The sequence below is a fragment of the Anopheles darlingi genome, chromosome 3 (genome assembly GCF_943734745.1).
Source record: "Anopheles darlingi chromosome 3, idAnoDarlMG_H_01, whole genome shotgun sequence".
Taxonomy (NCBI): domain Eukaryota; kingdom Metazoa; phylum Arthropoda; class Insecta; order Diptera; family Culicidae; genus Anopheles; species Anopheles darlingi.
This window is the reverse complement of record NC_064875.1, coordinates 668,956-687,280: the sequence shown is the minus strand read 5'-3', so window position 1 is coordinate 687,280 and position 18,325 is coordinate 668,956. Positions and strand designations below refer to the sequence as shown.

General features: G+C 49.5%; 4 protein-coding genes across 8 annotated transcripts; 2 read left to right on the top strand and 2 right to left on the bottom strand.

Annotated features, from left to right (window-relative positions):
- The first annotated feature begins 135 nt into the window (after positions 1-135).
- On the top strand, positions 136-11,288 carry LOC125957291 (protein artichoke). Of its 5 annotated transcripts, none has more exons than XM_049689892.1 (5): positions 136-253; positions 5,892-6,194; positions 6,260-8,510; positions 8,573-8,951; positions 9,030-11,288. In XM_049689892.1, the coding sequence occupies exons 2-5, from the start codon at positions 6,025-6,027 to the stop codon at positions 11,054-11,056; spliced, it is 4,827 nt and encodes a 1,608-aa protein (XP_049545849.1). In that variant the 5' UTR covers positions 136-253; positions 5,892-6,024; the 3' UTR covers positions 11,057-11,288. The 5 variants fall into 5 exon arrangements, with proteins under 5 accessions (XP_049545849.1, XP_049545851.1, XP_049545850.1 ...); XM_049689894.1 differs by lacking the exon at positions 136-253 and adding an exon at positions 2,534-2,855; XM_049689893.1 differs by lacking the exon at positions 136-253 and adding an exon at positions 3,097-3,199.
- On the bottom strand, positions 11,276-12,321 carry LOC125957293 (39S ribosomal protein L15, mitochondrial). Its single transcript, XM_049689897.1, has 2 exons — positions 12,143-12,321; positions 11,276-12,073 (listed from the first exon to the last, which is right to left on the bottom strand). Exons 1-2 carry the CDS (start codon positions 12,242-12,244, stop codon positions 11,318-11,320), a joined length of 858 nt encoding a protein of 285 aa, XP_049545854.1. The 5' UTR covers positions 12,245-12,321; the 3' UTR covers positions 11,276-11,317.
- Positions 12,322-12,481: 160 nt separating this feature from the next.
- Positions 12,482-17,900, top strand: LOC125958094 (alsin homolog). The gene is made up of 7 exons (XM_049691217.1): positions 12,482-13,390; positions 13,966-15,537; positions 15,606-16,176; positions 16,243-17,007; positions 17,073-17,252; positions 17,322-17,467; positions 17,549-17,900. Exons 1-7 carry the CDS (start codon positions 12,604-12,606, stop codon positions 17,794-17,796), a joined length of 4,269 nt encoding a protein of 1,422 aa, XP_049547174.1. The 5' UTR covers positions 12,482-12,603; the 3' UTR covers positions 17,797-17,900.
- On the bottom strand, positions 13,386-13,841 carry LOC125958095 (ATPase inhibitor A, mitochondrial-like). Its single transcript, XM_049691218.1, has 2 exons — positions 13,709-13,841; positions 13,386-13,633 (listed from the first exon to the last, which is right to left on the bottom strand). Exons 1-2 carry the CDS (start codon positions 13,759-13,761, stop codon positions 13,414-13,416), a joined length of 273 nt encoding a protein of 90 aa, XP_049547175.1. The 5' UTR covers positions 13,762-13,841; the 3' UTR covers positions 13,386-13,413.
- Positions 17,901-18,325: the final 425 nt, after the last annotated feature.

Genomic DNA, 18,325 nt, shown 5'->3' with positions numbered 1-18,325 from the left:
GATGTTATGTGTGTTCCAAGCATCGGGCATCACTTGTGTGCTCAGTTGGTTTTTAAATCTCCTCTGGGGTGGAAAATTGCTCATATAAGCTTGGCACTGCTGCTTGTTGCTCTGCAATTGCTGCTTAGACTACTCCATCTAAAGATGGGGGTCTCTCGGTAGCATCAGTTGCAGAAGACACATGAGTACAGTTAGAGTGTCAAACGGTTTTCTCAAACGATATAATCGAGATGGGTTTTCCCTACCGAAAAAGGTACTAATTACAACACGAAATGCGTAGCTAGAGTAATAAAAGAGCACACCTCTATCCCAGACCCACAGTGTTGCGTAATGTATATTTGTACATTTTACCGTTTTTTAAACTGCGCGATGGTTCCTCCTAACCTTGACGCATCATCACGCCACCATGTCAATCAGTTGGTTGGTATCGACAGGCCGGGAAAAAACTATTTTAAGATACGCAACCTTATGGTTTTAAGGTAACTATTTTAAGAGGCGCAACCACAGGTTCAACGGTTGGCATTGACCGTGGTAAGGGTGGCCAGTTGAAAGGGAAATCGTTGACCACCTAACGAGACGCGACTAGGTTAACTCTCACGATCACGGCAATTGTCTTTCGGTGGCAACGGATCTCAGAGACGCGCGATCCGGTGACCTTTTCCAGACCAATAGAATTGTCTATCCAGCGATCTGTACCAGGAAGCGCACAGATTGCGTGGGAAAATTCTGGATTAAAATGCAGCTTCCGGAAGCAAATTGACCCCTTTTTCGTGGTCATCCTAAAACTAGCACGGTACCACATGGTTTTGCGGAACTCTGCACATTTCTCGAGCTCATGGCTTTTCTTGCAATGCTCCTAAACGGCAACATACTGCGAAGCCTCATTTTCCCGCCAATTGAACACTCTGAATGCTCATGGGGACGCAGTTAATCGATCAAATTGCAACAAAGCCTAATTGTGTGGAGTGCTTGAGCCGAACCGATCCCGCTGATACAAACAATCGACCAACGAGCGTCACATTGGCGCCAATAAACTCACAATTGCTGTCGCTGTGGTAGCATAATCGCCATTCAAATATCACTTTTTTTATGTTCACGGCGTAAAATCCACGGTCAACGATGGACCCTGATCCGCTTCCGCCCAAACATGTGCCCGGAATCATTCGGAGCGTCGCGTACGCTGGAGCACAGCCTTGAAGTGGAAATGTACAACGAGAAAAGCTTATGCTTTTGTGAAAAAGGGGAAGGGGAATCAAGAGAGCAATGATATCGACGCGTCTTTGGTGACTTTAGCCTCGCGCGAGCCTCGAGGTCAAACGGAATGCTTTGTTAGCCGTCATGCAGGTGATTGGGAAAGCGACACACACCACCGTCATCGTTGACGACGTGCGATCGTGTTCGCTACCGAGCAATGAAGAAAGAGTTGAATTGTAATTTTCCTAATTTTGAATTCATTGTTTAGAAAGAGCCAAACCCTTCCTTGCGAAAGAGTGGCCACAGGGTACCACCACGGCCAGCCAGGCCAGGTGGTAGGGCAGCGATCTGTAACGAGCGCAGTTCCTGCTGCTACTGTGTCCTCGGCGCTGATCAATTATCACCACCGCCACCACCACCACAGTGAGCCGGGTCCCCTGGCCATTGACGGCGTTTTTACGGAGACCATGCTGCGGTAGGAGTCGAGGAAACTGCCTCATCAAATAAGCCACTTTTGTCATCTGGCATCATATTGCGCCCCCTCGGGACCAAGCCACACATCGCTCATGGTTACCTCGCTAGTTTTCAGGGTGATGACCACGGCGTGTGTCGGTTTAGAAAGGCTTCTTCAGGAAATGTTTAGCGATTGTTTCAGCCGTTCAGGCGGGAGGCGCGAAGAATTTGCGTTCTCCTAATGTTTCCTGTATGCTCATTCGAATGACGATAGTCTCCTCCAGTAGCGCTGCCGCCTAACAATAAAATTAATGCAAAACGTCTTTGACCTCTGTTCCAGTGATGAGTACGGGTTCAATGGGGATGATGTGACGAGCATCACATCGCATCCCCTAAATTCCAGGTCAATCGTTTGCAAATTGCGCCTTTTGTTGATGCGGGATTACTATAAAGGATTGACTGGATCCACAAGATTTATATTTTACAAAGGAAATGCATAATTCGTTCTATTCGTTTGCCGCATATTGAACAAATCAATTAGGCTATGGTTACCAAGTACATATTATATTCATAAAACCTAGTAACGCAGGTAAAATGTGGAGTCAAGTCAGTTACAATTACAATATACTCAAAAAATCAAAACGCTAGTGAAAATTTCAAAGAGAAATTATTGGGTTTGAAATCACCAACTAAACTTGGTAAACGCTATGTGATCAAATTATTGAAAAATACCAATTTGACATTATCGAAAGATAAGTCTGTAGCGCAGATAGTGTACTTGAGTGACCGTGAATCCGTGACACGCACGATGACATAAGTTGAATGTCTTATTTCGCAAGCTCACCGCTGGCGTTTTTGTTGTTGCTGTTCTGCCTAAAAGTTTATTGCTCGCTCATTATTACCGATCAGGGCGACGGTCGTTCGAAACATGGCACACGGCGTAACTCAAACGAACATTAATAATGGTTTCATTGTTTCTTCGCACTAAACTATCCGCGAATATCAAACTTAGCTCATCCGCACGTCTATCTATGCATTCATCCAAGCGCCCAGGGTGAAGTGTCCATCAAATAGGCATTAAGCAGCGGCAGCAGCAGCAGTGGCGACGCGAGACAACATCCTCCCTCAACCATGGAAATGTAACAGCAAGAAGACGCACGATCCGAAACATGCTCGGCATCTGCGTGCTCTAGCTGATGCCGAGGATGGTATGGATTCTTCCGGGGCAAAGCCGTGCCGTACCGTGCCCCCTCTCTCTCACGCTTAGCTGGCTAGTAACTGCTGCGTGAATGTGTGTCTGTGTACGTGTTTGTGTGCGTTTGCGAAAGAGGGGCCTGGTTGGTGAAAAACACTGAGCTCCAGTCGGATTTTCCAGCGTTCAGACAACGTGCTGCTGCTCAGTTCAAATTGAAAGCTCCTTTGGAACGGATCGTAATTTGCGCCTCGTGCTCTCTGGGTTAACTCCAAGTATTTTATCCGTAGTTTTTGTGGCCTGTGTTGGAATGCTCGAGCTGAATTTTGTTTCAAGAGTTTCAGGAAAAGTGTGTGTCCAGTGAGTGTCTACTAAAATTCGTTTATACGGCGAGCACGTGTTGCCCAAACTTCCGCTCGAATAAGCGAAATGCTCTAAACGGTTTTCAACTGAATACGTTAGTGTCTGCGTCCGTATTCGGAGAGTTGGCGGGTCGAAAGTGATCATTGAAGAGTGAAATTTCACGATTCCGGTGGAGGAAAGTGATGCACCGCCGTTTACTAGTGGACGGCGTTGATTCATTCAGAAAATTCAAACCCACTAGCCCGGGCTCGAGAGCCACAAGAAAGTGTTGTCCGTTTATAGCGTGTGTGGTGTTGTTGCGATCGAGGAGAAAAACTGACCACCGATTGGTAGTGTGCCCAGCGAGAGAGTAAAGGTTATAAAATACGAAGACAGTTAAAGGTAAAAGGCGCTTTTCCTCGCAAGAAAAAAAACCAACCGCCTGTCCTTTGGCTGTCGGTGATTTATGTGACAAGTGAAGACTTTACGATTGTACCGTCGTCTGTGACCTGAACGCATAATCTATGAATTTAACGTAACGGCTTTCGAAATTTCGGTTTGCCAAAGTGAAGATGGATTCGCGGAATAGAAACACCTGTGCAAAGATAAAGGCTCGCATATTCAACGAGACACGATACACCCATGATAAGATGCGGATATGCTCGCTAGGCATACACCAGAACCATTTTATGTAATGGTCCGAGATGACACCGATTGTGTGACATTATGTACGCGGGCACAACTGGTGCACAAAACCCGCAACATTACCTCATGCCTCAGCCACTGGTGTACCTACTGCGGGCCCCTTCTCATTACTAGGGTAAACTGTCACAAAAGCGTGTCTAATAGTGCTTCTTCCCGGAGACTGGTTTCGGTAAGCGGTTTGTGCACTGGAGAAGGCATCCGGGACAGCTATTATCGTCGAGCTGAAGCAGGATGCTCCGGTGCTCCATAAATGGAGTATGACAAAGTGGCTTAACAGATGATGTCCTCTACTTGCTGCCCCCTCCCCCGTTTATGATGTGCTCACATTAATGTTCTTGTGACTACCAACGGCATACAGCAAGATCTACCTTTTCGCCGATCTTCATGTCAATAAGCAACATCTCAATTTGCATTTTGCTCGATCACGAGTGATCGCGCTGAGTTGCGCATGAAAGTGGAAGCTCGCAATCCACGCATTTCGTTTCCAAATTGCTCGTTGACCAGGACAACTATAGCGCGAGTAGTGCCACCGGGTGCTGCACCGCGTAGTGTGTCTAGAGTTCGGGGGGCAAGTCACGGTCGGTTGATCATGAGGGGGGTCCTAAAATCAGATTCACTCTCAATGGCGATTGTCTTCTGACTGCCTAACAACCTGATGTTCGCAGCCCCAAAGACAGCGTGGTGGAAGTGCGCGTCCCGACGGTACGCCAACTGTTGCTTCCTTCAAGCGTGCCAATGTAGGTTACCGAAACGGCGACGACGACGACGACGACGCGAATCCAGCTGGCGTGAAAGAAGGCATCTGAGGCAACGGTTGCGCCAGCGAACGGTACCGCCAGGCTGGTGACTAGCGACCGGTGCTGCTGTTGCACACCCAACGCGTGAGGGTGCCACCTCGACGGCGGTCTTACGCGAGAATCCTTCGAGCGTGACGATGGTGTTCGTGTGTTGGTTGGGACGATCAGAGAAAGCAAGAGTCTTGGCAGCCTCTTCTTTGTCCAGCTCTGGCCGTTTCGTGCGGAAGGCACCAAACAATTGCGATCCGAAACCACTCCGTCAGAGTCGATGGCGATGCATCAAAAAATGAAAAACTCATACGAGGTACGATCGGCCACGCACGGCAGGGTCTCTGTTTTGCAATCCGAAGCGTACCTTTCCAACAGCATAAGTCACCATCGTTTGCAACGACAAACATTTGATCGAGAATGTTCTATGCAGGGCATTAGCCATCTTCATTTGTACTCGTGACAGGCAAGGACATTTGCCGGGACAGATATGGGTCCGATAATCTCAGAAATCGATTGAGCTGGAAGTTTAGACCAGTGTCTCAACCTCGACTGATCGCTGATGAATGACTTCCCAATGCAAGAACCATTCGGAAGCATGCTCCATTGCACAGCTTCTCCACAGCACAGAAACATAAATTCAGTTACCAGCTTAACACCAGCACCGCGCGCGGTCAACCTCTGCAGGGCTACCAGCACCATTGCATAACGAATCGTACAAACGTGCTGCATCCAAATCCCCCTGTCCGGGTCCAACAATGAGACGCAACGGGGAGGGGAAGCGAAGCAACAAATTTGCTTCTTTCGTTGTCCGCTACTGACCTTGGTCAACCTGGGTTCCGTAGAATGATTCCACTGCGGTCTTGGCTTTTGGCGTCAAGGCCATCGCTTCCGAGTCACACTGGTAGGTGAGTGGGTGGACGTCGGTGCTGTCCGTCTGATCATGATTCAACGAGCTACCGACGTGTGTTGTCCGTGGACAATTAGGCAGAACTAAATGCCGTTACGTAAGAGAAGGCACTAGTGGTCAGTTGAAAATTGGTGACCCCAAATGCCCTGGCGCCAGACCACCCAGGGAAAAGGGCGGCATCAATTCGTCATTTCCATTCGGTTATGGTTTCCCGTGACGGGGTCTTGCCTCGCGCGGAACGTTCGCACTAACTTGTTTGCCCAAAACCAACTCCTTCTACTCCTGTTTTCTGTTTTTAATCGCTTTTTAGAATTTTCCTCCCAAAGAAGGACGTGACAAGCGCGCGCGTGTGTGTATAGTAGCAAAGAGCAGAGCAAAGATGATTTCGGAATTGTGATTATCAAGAGCTTATAGGACTAGCAACTGGAAGCAGAAGAACTGTAATGATGTTCTCGAGGCGCGCTTTAGCCGCCAGCAGGACGCTTCTGATTCTGGTAGTGTTGCTGACGAACAGCATTGTAATTGTGGGTGGGCAGCGTGACAGTGTATGCCCTCCGCAGGATATTATCCTTCCATGCAGATGCTCACAGCGAGGTAGCGAAGTGCAGATATGGTAAGCTAGCGGGCGGTTTCGTTCTGCCAGCATCAGCGCTTAACCCATCGCATTCCTCTTCACAGGTGTTCTCATAGTGATCTTCCTCGGGTGCTGATGGGCCTGAAAGCCGTATCGAAATCCATCAACCGACCAATCGATGAACTGATCCTGGAAAATAACTTTCTTCCATCACTCCCGGGACGTACCTTTGCCCCACTCAACGTTCTTCGGTTAATGCTGCGCCATAATGGCCTCGAGCGGCTATCGAGTGGCTGGCTGAACGATGTAGATAGCAGCCTGGTAGAGATCTTCATAGTCGAACGCAGCTTGCGCAGCATTCCGGTGGACAGTTTGAGTGGATTGCGCAAACTGGAAGCGGTCACCATCCAGAGTGAACATCTGAAACGGTTGCCGGACTTTTCCGGCCTTTCGAAGCTTCGTTACATTAACGTGCAGAGCGGATCGCTGATCGAGCTAGCACCACCGTACTTCCGTGGTCTCATCTCCTTGGAAACGGTGCACGTGACGGGTAGCGCGAGCTTGACGCGTCTGGAAGCGGGCCTGCTCAACGATCTGCCCAAACTAACGCTCATTGACCTTTCGGAGAATGGCATTAGCTGGGTGCATTTGCGGACGTTCGTGGGATTGCCGTCCCTGAGGACGATGCAGCTAAGCGGAAATAAGATTACCGATGCGGGAATGATTGGCCGTGCGATCAAGGACCTGCATACGCTGCAGATCCTGAAGCTCGATCGCAACATGATATCGAAGCTGGGCGAAGGCAGCTTCGTTGATCTGCCCTCACTCAAGGAGCTGTACCTGAACGACAATGGCATCACGGAAATCTTCCACGGAGCGTTCCACCGGACTCCGAGCCTGAAGCTGGTCCACCTCGAGAACAACTATCTGCGCCGCGTGCATCCGGAATCGTTCCTGCAGGCATCGGGAAGTGGCGTGGAGATGATGCACCTGCAGCAGAATGAGATTGGCCGGGTGGAAGAGCTGCGCTCGCTGCTGGATGCGTTGCCAATGCTGCGGTTTCTGGATCTAAGCTACAACAAGCTGGAAGCAATCCCGTTCGGGGCACTGCGCGGTCACGGAACGCTGGAGCAGCTCTACCTGAACCAGAACCGGATTCGTATGATCGAGCGAGACGCGTTCATGGCGATGCCAGGATTGCGCGAGCTGCGGCTACAGAACAACTCGCTCAGCGATCAGCTACCGATGCCCTTCTGGAATTTGCCAGGATTGAAGGGAATCGACATCTCGTACAACAACTTCCGCAGGATGGATCCGAGTTTGCTGGTCGGTGTGCCTTCGCTTCGTCGGCTAGACATCAGCGGGAACGCACTTTCCGCTATCGAACCGAGCGCTTTCGGCAACACACCCATGCTGGAAACGGTCAACATTTCCTTCAACGAGCTAACGCACATTCATCCGGGTACGTTCCGTGACCTGCACCATATGTTCGAGCTGGATGCCGGTGATAACCGGTTGCAGGAGTTCATCCCCGGGCTACCGCTGGCTGTCGAGCGGATCAACTTACAACGCAACAAGATCTCCGCACTACCGCAACCCTCTACGGGATCCAAACTGTGGGATCTGCCGAATCTTCGCATGCTGGATGTTAGCGGCAATGAGCTGACGCGACTCCCGAGGGCAGTGTTCAAGCCAGCACCTCAACTACGAGTACTTAGCTTGGCTCGCAATCAACTCCAATCGATTGATGATGGCAGCCTTAGCGGGTTAACTCGGTTGGAGGTTCTCAATCTACAGGACAATCGGGTCCTGGCGCTACACGAACGGTGCTTCAATCCGCTCGAGAACCTGCGAGAGCTCAATCTACAGGGCAACCGGATTGAGGTGCTCGTGGATAATCTCCTCGATGGTAATGCTCTGCTTGAGCAGTTCGATGCTTCGCGCAACAGTATCGTGGAAATCTCGGCGAAAGCGTTCCGCAACAGCCGCTCCCTACAGACACTCGATCTTTCATCGAACCAGCTGCATGAGCTACCGGAGTCCTTGTCCGGACTGGCGGAACTGCGATCGCTGGATCTGAGCTTCAACCAACTCACAGAATTATCACCCAATTTGCTCGTTTCGTGGCGCAATCTTGAAGAGCTCAAAGCATCGAACAACAAGGTGAACCAGCTGCACCAGGGTTCCCTTCGAAATCTGCCGTTACTGCAGTATTTTGATCTGTCCAGCAACGAGCTGACTCAGCTGGAACATGGCTCTCTCCGGAATCTGCCCGAGTTGCAGGAACTCGTACTGGCCGATAATAGGATAACCGAGCTGAAGGAGCGTGTCTTTGAGGATCTTCCTAATCTGCAGGTAATTTTCTACAAGGGATGCCATGTCTGCTTTTCTAATCCAGTTTCATCTCCTCTCGCCAGGCCGTTCATCTGCAGCAGAACAATCTTCGCTACATTTCACCATACAGCTTCTATCGATCACCCTCGATCGTGTACCTGAATCTGTCGGCCAACCAATTCCGCAGTCTGGACAATGTTGGGCTACGCAGCATCCGCAATCTAGAGGTGCTGGATCTGACCGCGAATGGTATTCGCAAGATCACACCGGCTCCGTTCCGCGGTCTCGATTGGCTCGTGGAGCTTAAGCTGGACGGTAACAGTATCTGCGCGATCCAGGGAGAACCGTTCGCTTCGATGCCGCGGCTAAGGGTGCTGAGTATGCGGAACAATCGGATGTCCCGCGTCCCGGAGCCCATTTTTCGCAGTTTACGAACCAACATAGCCATTTTCGACGTAGACGGTAAGTTGCGATCGTCAAGTGATCATCCAGGAAGTGATCGTTTGTCTCATGAGAATTGTATAATACCTTTGATTGTAGGGAATCCGTTGAGCTGTGGTTGCGATATGCTGTGGTATATGGCCTGGCTGCAGGAGACTCGAAGTAACGTGTATCCGGGACCACGCTGCCGGGATGGTAAGATGTTGATGGAAGTGCAGCTGTCCCGGACGGAGTGCCAGAAATCGGCACAACGTACGATAGCGGCCGGTGCTGGCGGTGGGCCTGGTACTAATGTACCTCCTCCGTTGACCAACGACCATGGCGATGTGTTTGTGCGTGCCCTTGACTACGATGATTGCGGATCGGAGAACTATGAGATGCCACCGGGACCACCATACCATCGTCCAGGCTCTCCGACCGACAGTGATTACTTCTTTGATCAGTATGTGGATCTGCCGATCGAAGGCCAGCCTAACAATGGGACAGCATCGAGCGATGATCGGCCCGTGGCACCCGGAGGACATAACTATAGCTCCAACATTGTCGATTTCAACAATAACAAATTCAATCAACTGTACAGACCACAACCGGGTGGGCCACCTGGGGGACCCGGGGTGTTGCCACCGGACATACCGGATACTTCGTCACCATTTACCTTCTTTGGACTTCCGATACCGAGCTTGAACATTGGGAAGATGTTTGGAGGATCGGGTCGAAACGTGAACAATCGAGCATCCGGAGGGCCCGTGGTGCCGCCCATACGGGGCAAGGGTCGTGTGCAGGTTTACAAGCAGGGTGAACCGGAGCAGAGCATCATCTATCGGAATGATGGTGGCACGAAATCGGAGTCCATTTCCGTGAACACACCAGCGGATTCGTTGGAAAAGAATCCCGGAGCTTCGACAAACGAGAACAATCTTTTCTATCGGCCCTTCTTCCAGACCTCCTATCGGCCAGCTGCTTCACCAGCAGGACCTGCTCCCGCCGGACCACCACCACAGGTGCAACAGGGTGGTTTTACACCGATGCTGCCGGGTGCTATCGGTGGCTTCACCCCCATCACGGATCCTACGCTTAAGGTGATCAATCAGAACTACACCGAACCATCGGTCGGTGGCGGCGTTGGTGGTAGTCGTGGTTGGCCAACAGAATACAATGAACGAGTGCCGCTGGTAACCGAACCGACTCGCTATTTGCAGCAGAACAAGTTCACGGCCACGATCAAGCCATCGCACAACAGTGCTCCTTACTTTGTCGATGGTATTACGCATCATCTGCCTGAGAAGAGTGAGCCGGTTGGTGCTCCCGCTACGAATGCTACTAATATTGGTCACTTGCATGGCGAGGTCAACGATAAGGTAACAGCGAACGTCGCCGGTGAGTCGTCCAGAAACTCTGAAATGGCCGAAGATGATGGGGATGAGGAGGAGGATGAACAGGGCGAAGAGGATGAGGGAGATGAGGAGGCCGAGGAAGTTCCTGGTGAGCAAGGAGCAGGAGCAGGAGCAGCCGCCGATGTGACGACGAGATTGTCCATAGAATTGGCTACTCCAACGATAGGGCAAACGGGATCCGCGGGAGGTTCGGTGTTCAACCACGCCTACACCACACCCACGCCCACGATCCGTGATCTAGCTCGGACACCTGGCCGCGAGTTTTATGAGGGATCCAGCAATACGCCAACTTCCTTATCAGCACTGATTGCACCGTCCAGTGGTTCCGGTTCACCGCGTTCTCCGCCCGGCAAGTCCACGATCGAGAAGGTACCGGCACCGGTCGCTTCGACAGTGACACCCTACTTCCCTAATCCAGCGGGTGGCACCCCACCTCGACTGATACCGGCCGGCGATTCTGGCGCTCACTATGGATCTCCCAACATCATCGATCTATCGCCCACCAGCCACCACCATCATCATCATACGCAACAGGAGGACAGCGTGAATGAGATCCGTAAGCGCGAGGACATGGACTGGTACTTTGCCAACTACAACCATACGCAGCACTACGACTTTGACGAGCTCGAGCTGAATAGCTATCGGAGCACCAGCGTCAGGATGTGGCCATCCTCGATAAACGTAAGCATTGGGCTGCTGCTTTGGATGCTGGTCGCAGTACGAATCGTTTAACGATGTCTGGGCTAGCTAGTGGGATAGATTTCACAGAATGACCGGAACAGAGAGAGCGAACGCGAGAGCTAGGTTTTGCCAAAGGAAGCAACATCACGGGAGGGTGTGGTGATCACTCCGACGACGGGGAATAGTATTTGTTTTTTGTTATCTAATAGATTTAAAGATAAGAAGTAAGAAGAGTAAGAAATACATTTCGATCATTCGATCAATAACTCTCCGTAATCATCTACATTGCGGCTGCTGTGGCTGTTGTTACGACTACTCTTTTGCCTTGATAATGGCACGATCCCGTAAACTGATCACCCAACCCGGATTGAGGCCCAAGAAGATCTGTCGCGGATCTTTGGTCTGTGTCAGCATCTCGTACTGCGGATCTTCCTCGATCTTGGGTAACTCGTAACCGTACTTCTGTGCCAGCACTAGTCGCTCGTAGCTGATTTGCTCGGGATTGGCTAGATAACCGCGATTACGGGCATCCGTGTAGTATTCGACGGCATCCTGCGGGGGAAGCATACGGCGTGGAATAGGGACACCCTTCTCGAACCACTTCTTCGCGTTCACCACGGCGTACAGGCTGTGTGGATCGTAGTAAGCCGTACGGATAACACCACCATTGCGTTCGATCGCGGCAATCACGGGTTCCGGTGCGTGCTGTACTTCGATGTTAATTTTTGCGCAAAACTCGTCCGCGCCTTCGTCGGTTAACTGCACACCGTGGTGTAGCCGATCCGGCCGGATCTCGAACAGACCGGTGTTGCAGATCGTTGTCAGATCGATCGGAGTTTGCGTGTCGATCCGGTCGGTATCGATGAGCTTCTGTAGTTGCGCCAAGCTGATCGGGGGATATTCCCGCTTCAGGTGGTGTCCCTTGTAGTACGGCTCATAGCCGAACCGAAGGTAGAACGGTGTGTTGCCGGTTTCGTAGCCGAGACGTAGATGGTTTTGTCGCTGTCCGGATCCCTTATTACCGGCTCCATGCTTATCACCACCGTGCTGTGCGCGACCCCGTTTTTGCTGCGAAACAAGAACCGGAACCGGAACAAGTTAGGATTATGTAAAGAAATCCGGAATCCGAGCTTTTACCTTTTGCTTTGATTGCGGATTATCCCGTATATTGCCAATCGTGACCCGAGGAAGAGTGCGGAGCATCTGCAGCGCCTTTTCAGTGGTGTTTTTCAAGGACATTTTCCGGAATTCACTATTCAATTTTTTAATTAAATGCGACAAAAACAAAAAATCCCACGGCGCTGTGACAGTTCAGGGTTGTAGCTGCTTCCGAAAAAATTCAAATTTTCGAGTAAACCGCTCGAAACACATTTTTCGAGCATAAGATCTGTTCGAAAAATTTGTTTCGAGCGGTCTACTCGAAATTTTGAAGCTGTCAAACTGGATAAAAAAACAATAACAAACACAAAAAAAAAATCTGCTGCGATAAGAAATCTTATCTTAACTTTATAAAATATCCCTTTGCTGCACCTCCGAAACGTGCTGGCAGCTAGTGTAGTGATTATGAGGGAAGAGCCACCGGACTAGCTAATCTCACGATGGCCACTCAAGAAGTGTTCTCCCTTTATCGTGACCTGACCGAAGAAAGTAAAGTGGCGATCGAGTTTCCTGAAGAGTACAAAGCCTCTTGCCCGATTAAAAAATTGCGTGCCCTCGGCGAGGCAACGCACGTCCTCCTCGATACAAACGGCTGCCTGCTGCAAGGTGCACTATCTTCCGGCGGTGCTTCGCCAAATTCCATCCGTTTCATGCTCCTGGCGAGCCAAGTCCGGGACTTTGATACGGAAAATAATTGGATCTTCTGCATCAAATCCGTCAACGGAACGGTGCATCGGAGTAAGAATGGATCGCTGGAAGAGTGGACACACCTGTTCCCGGAACGAGAAGGATTTGTCCGCGTTTGCTGCAACAACAACGGCTTGCTGCTCCTGAGAGACGATGGCCGATTGTTCGTGCAAGGGGATTTCGGAAGCGTCTTCAACTGCGATCACCTGACCGAGGTGCACGAAGTTAAACACGATTGTGTACAACAGCTTGCGGCTGGTATAGATTTTGCGATCGTTTCGTTACAAAAACGCACCAAAGTAATAGGCAGCGTCAACAAGGATTCCTGCTTCGAACGAAGATTAGATGATAAAAATTGCTCCGTCTACTCGGACTGGAGGAACGTGTTGGAGGTGCTTTCAGTCGGCGATCGTCTCCGGGGAAACGTGTCCGGGAATGAAACAGGCGATTCACCTATCAAGACCTCCGTTGATGAGCTGTCGATCTACGGACAAATGCTGTATGAGACGGGTGTGGCCAGCTTCGGGAAGGTGAACAAAGGTAAGCAAGCGGTAAGCGGTCGACTACTGTTTGCCTCCCGGTTGAGTAGAACCAGACGACGAATCGTCCTTTTTGGCTTTGAGTTTCTCCAACTGCTCCCGCTGTTGCTTGTAAAAGTACTCCTCTTCATGTGCCGCTTCCATTTTGCCGAAAGATCCACCAGCCTCTCGGATACTGCCTCCACCGCCACCACCCTTACCAGCACCGCTTCCCATCTCACCGACTTGACTCATTTTCGCTAGCCTAGCAAAGAGATTCAACCGGCAACACCGTTGCGTAAGTCTGTCGATATGGTTCCTATCATGCCCGACTACTTACCGTAGGTACGACGGATATAACGACGTGATGAACCGGGTGCGTTGTACAATCATCGAAAGATCTTTCCACAAAAGGATCGCGAATGAAAATGGGAAAGTGATTTCGAAAGATGTTGGTGTGATCGAAAGATGTTGGTGTGGAGAAATGATGCTATTTTTAGAACCAAACGGATGCCATAATGAACTTTGTTATAGTTCACTTCGGCCAAATTGGATGGATTGTAGTTCACCACGATTTTACATTTTTCTTGTTTGCAGGTCAATTAGGAACCGGGGACCACATACGCCGCGATAAGGTATTTCAACTGAATATCTGTAACGTCGAGAAGATGGCTTCCTGTTGCGACTACTCATGTGTGCTTACGATCGAAGGACAGGTATTGCTTTGGGGTGACCTGAATAGAAATCAGGATATTAGTGCGCAACTAACGGAATCAGGAACGGGTAATGTGAGCACACCAACGGTATGCACTCACTTTCGGCATGTGCTGGACGTGTGTAGTGGACACTTCCAGACGTATGTACTCACAAACGACCTAAAAGTGTATAACATCAAATCTCCTGAAGCAGAAGATAAGTGGTTGAGCTATAAGATAGCAGCCCCAGGAACGTACGTAGAATATGAGGAATCGTTCAATGACATTCCATTTGTGCTAACTACCGATAGTGTGCTGCTGGTGAATCATTTACCGGTGAAGCAAGAGCTGCTGAAGCTCTATACCCGACACCAGCAGGCGTTGCAAAACCTTCTTCGATTCGCTAAAGAGCTGAACGCAAAGGCTACTGGCTCTCGGAGCAAAGGAGGCGCTGGCCAGCAGAGCGAAGGAAATGATCGTGCGTTTTATCGATCCTGCCGGAAAACCTTTTTCCTGTTGGTTCTTGCGATGAAATCATTCCGTTCATTCCTGGTACACCATGATGCGGCTCGCCTGTTGAGCATCGTTCTGCACGATGAAATCTACTTTCTGTATCGAGCAATACTGCAGTGCTACTGTGATAATGAGTGTCTCGGGTTAATGACGCAGCATGATCGGGAGATGTTAACATGCTTCCTCGACATCGTTCCCAACATGATCGATCTAGCGGAGTTACTGGTAACGTGTGAGCAAACGCGACTCGACGAAAGCATGGAAGCGGCCTTGCTGTCCATGAAATCTGAATGGCTGCGTTTCCTGAACGAAGAGGTCAGCGAAAAACTGGGTAAACAAACAAAGTCTACGAAAGAGTTTTGGCAACGAGAAGAAAACATACGATGGTTAGCCCTGAAAGAGCCACATCGGCGAGTGGTGCTGGATTCTAGTGAAGTGCCATTGAAGCTACTTGATGTAAACATCTTTTCATCCTCGCCGCGGTTTGTCCTGTTCAACGATCTCTTCTGCTATCTGTCCGGTGTTCAAGTGATTCAGTACCCACTGAAACTGGTCTGGATTACTTCGGAAGTAAGCGAACTGCAGCGTAGTCGGTACAAGGATAAGCACCGTTATATGATCACCATCCTGACACCAGAAGAGACACTTCGTTGCCACACCCTCAACTCAGCGGACCGAGCACGGTGGCTGGGCTCGCTCAAGGCACAGGTTTTGCAGTGTCTCGACAAGCAAGTGCACGACAAACAACCATTGTCTCGTTACGTCGGTTACACCTTCAGCGATCGCTACGAACGCCATGCTGCAGCCAGATACGAAGGGATGTGGCTAATCGGCCAAATGGATGGTATTGGAGGTCTAACCACTGGTGATCTATCGTACAGTGGCGAATTCTATCAAGGTAACATTACCGGGTACGGGTGTATGACCCGTTCTGTGTTTGGCATATCTACCATTTATGAAGGCAAGTCTCCTTTGTACGCGATCATTCAATCCCTCACGCTTATCGACTCCTTTCACTCACGCTTGCAGGGGAATTTCTAAATGGTAAATATCACGGTTATGGGCGGCTTAAGACAACGAGCAATCGTTCGACACAATACTTCCGCTATCAGGGATACTTCAGGGCGGACAAGTATAACGGCTTTGGAACGCTCACGACGAGCTCGTATCAGTATAATGGGGAATTTGCAAATGACCAAAAGGAAGGTTTCGGTGTGATCGAGGACAGCTTGAATGGGGTCAAATACATCGGCATGTTCATGGGAGACAAGAAGCACGGTAACGGCATACTGGTGACCACAAATGGGACGTATTATGCGGGTTTCTTTGCTAACGACATACTCACACACTCCGCCGGTGGATTGGCCATCTTTCCAAGTGGGATCTACTATAAGGGTGAACTGACCATCGATGGTCCCTTTGGGAAGGGGGTTTTCTATCATCCGGAGCGAGAAATCGAATCGGAACAGTTTGAGCTCGACGATTCAAACACTAAAATGACGGGCCACACAATGACCGGTATGTTCGGAGGCTCCTGGCAGAGTGTCAAGGTCACTAACGCCATTATGGCGATGGATCAGATCTTCAACAAGGTTCCAATGTGAGTATGAAAATTGTTAGGCAAAACTTATGCGTTATTCGAACCCTTTCTGTCGTGTTCTTGCAGCTTGGATCTGAAAATTAACGCAGAGAGGAAGTGGTCATCTATATTCACCTGCTTTCACGAGACTCTGTTCGGTACTGGCGATATTGTGGTCATCCGTCGCATGGACATTAAGAAGGTGTGGAATCGTATCGCTATTTTCGTGAGTCGAGCAAAACGAAAAGAGCAGCTAAAGGCAAGCAATTTTGAGGTTGGACCAGGTCAGGTTGATGATCGTTCGACAGCGTTCCTTCATCAGTCAGGCATTCAGCTACAGAACGCCTCAACCACCTCGCTACGCTCAAGCCTTTCCGATTCACGGTTGTCACTTGTAAATGGAACCGCTTCGCCACTAGTGCACGGTAGTAGTAACGCCTCCCCGGCGGTGGATACTATATCCGTGCAAAGCTTCTCTTCGGTGACATCACGCGACGACGACGAATTCATGCTCACTCCGTCCAGCCTGGGATTGCGTACGCGATCGTCACCCTTTCGGGATTTGGATTTTGTTCCAGATTTTTGCATTACATCTGTCGACAAGGAAGGATTGGAGTTGCTCAGAAACTATCTTACCGATGCCTTCCAATCAGTTTACCATCCTCTGAACGGCCTTTTCGAAAAACTATCCAACTGCTTCTACTCCACGTACAGCTGTTGGAAATATACGCCCAACTCCATCCTTTGTGAACCTGCCATGAACGAGTGGATTTCCATCGTAAGCCGCATTTATACTCTCGTACTGACCATCATGTTCCCTGCACTGCCCAAGGATTCCATCATGATCGATGAGTAAGTACAATACGTCGTGCACATTTTTCCGCTTCTGGTTTTTATGGTAACGTGTCCCGTTCTAGTGAGCTGCTGTCGTACCAAAGCCTACTCTATCCCATTCTGATGACACACGGCATCTATTCGGCGTTATTTGTCTTGTATGCTAGCAAGTGCAGCAAGAACGATGAAATCTACCGGCAACGGATTCTGATATGCATGAAAAAGACTGACGAAAATCTGATCCAGCTCCTCGATATTAATCGGTAAGCACCGGAACCACATGCAGTACAAATTCCACAATGTTCAATACTTGTTACTTTTTTTATTTTCAGTACGCTAGTACCTATTATCAAACACTCAAAATATGAACAAGCAATACAAAGTTTGAATCGTTTCCGGGAAAAGTGTTGCCCAAGCGAAATGATAAAACATATCAATGAAGCCTTTTCGCTGGTTGATCAAGCCTGCAAGGAACAAGGTAAGTGGCGTGAACAGTCGTTCAGGTTGTCCCATGCTTTCCTTTTCGCAAATATGAGTAATTTATCATGTTCATCACCAGAGGTACGGATGGATGTGGCAGCCGACAGTTTACTGGAGTTGATCATCTGGCTCGTGATCAAGGCAAACCTGCCACAGCTCGGTGCTGAGATCAGTTTGCTCGAGGATCTGATGCAAAACGATTATGCTGGAAGCTACCGGAACACGCAGAACGACTACTGTCTCATTACGTTGAAGGCATCCTATCAGCACATCATAAGTGATAACTTTTTTGTTAACAAATCGTTTGAAGCCAGTGGTGGGACCTAATGGTGGTGTAACCGTGTTTAGAAACCTCATAAACGCTCCTTAAGCGCTCTGTTGATTGAATTGAAAACGTCTAATAAACCTGTTAGGCCTTAGCGCAATGCATAGCTCGTTATTTTCGTTTGTCTTTTTCTGTTACTCAATGAAAGATGATCCCAACCGATATGGGTGGCCACGGCAATCAATTACGAAATGTAGCTCGGTGGTACATAAAAAAATGTGTTGTCAAGAAACGATAACGATAATGGAATCTTCTACGATGAAAGGTGGATGGTACGTTGACGCCAGGGAAGAGAGAGCATTTTCGTTAGGGACGGGGTTCGCCACTCGCCTGGCCTCGATTGGCCGCGTGCATTATTTATGCAGGAATGCACAACAGGAATGTAGAGTGTGTGAGGGCCGCCGTTCTTGCTCCAAGGAATGTGCCAATAAATTCCCAAGCCTAAAGCAACCATGCTTCATACATGGGGAGTTAGCTGACCACTGAAAGAGCCACCATTTGAAATTATGATGGAAAATGTTTGAATGATTA

What these genes read in the sequence shown, in the direction of transcription:
- LOC125957291 (XM_049689892.1), top strand. Translation starts at nt 6,025, where the DNA reads ATGATGTTCTCGAGGCGCGCTTTAGCCGCCAGCAGGACGCTTCTGATT. An exon ending in GGTAGCGAAGTGCAGATATG is followed by an intron (nt 6,195 to 6,259) that starts GTAAGCTAGCGG and finishes TCCTCTTCACAG; the next exon opens with GTGTTCTCATAGTGATCTTC. An exon ending in AGCCATTTTCGACGTAGACG is followed by an intron (nt 8,952 to 9,029) that starts GTAAGTTGCGAT and finishes CTTTGATTGTAG; the next exon opens with GGAATCCGTTGAGCTGTGGT.
- LOC125958094 (XM_049691217.1), top strand. Translation starts at nt 12,604, where the DNA reads ATGGCCACTCAAGAAGTGTTCTCCCTTTATCGTGACCTGACCGAAGAA. An exon ending in CATATCTACCATTTATGAAG is followed by an intron (nt 15,538 to 15,605) that starts GCAAGTCTCCTT and finishes TCACGCTTGCAG; the next exon opens with GGGAATTTCTAAATGGTAAA. An exon ending in TCAAGCCTGCAAGGAACAAG is followed by an intron (nt 17,468 to 17,548) that starts GTAAGTGGCGTG and finishes GTTCATCACCAG; the next exon opens with AGGTACGGATGGATGTGGCA.
- LOC125957293 (XM_049689897.1), bottom strand. Translation starts at nt 12,244, where the DNA reads ATGTCCTTGAAAAACACCACTGAAAAGGCGCTGCAGATGCTCCGCACT. An exon ending in ATCCGCAATCAAAGCAAAAG is followed by an intron (nt 12,074 to 12,142) that starts GTAAAAGCTCGG and finishes CTTGTTTCGCAG; the next exon opens with CAAAAACGGGGTCGCGCACA.
- LOC125958095 (XM_049691218.1), bottom strand. Translation starts at nt 13,761, where the DNA reads ATGATTGTACAACGCACCCGGTTCATCACGTCGTTATATCCGTCGTAC. An exon ending in TTATATCCGTCGTACCTACG is followed by an intron (nt 13,634 to 13,708) that starts GTAAGTAGTCGG and finishes TCTCTTTGCTAG; the next exon opens with GCTAGCGAAAATGAGTCAAG.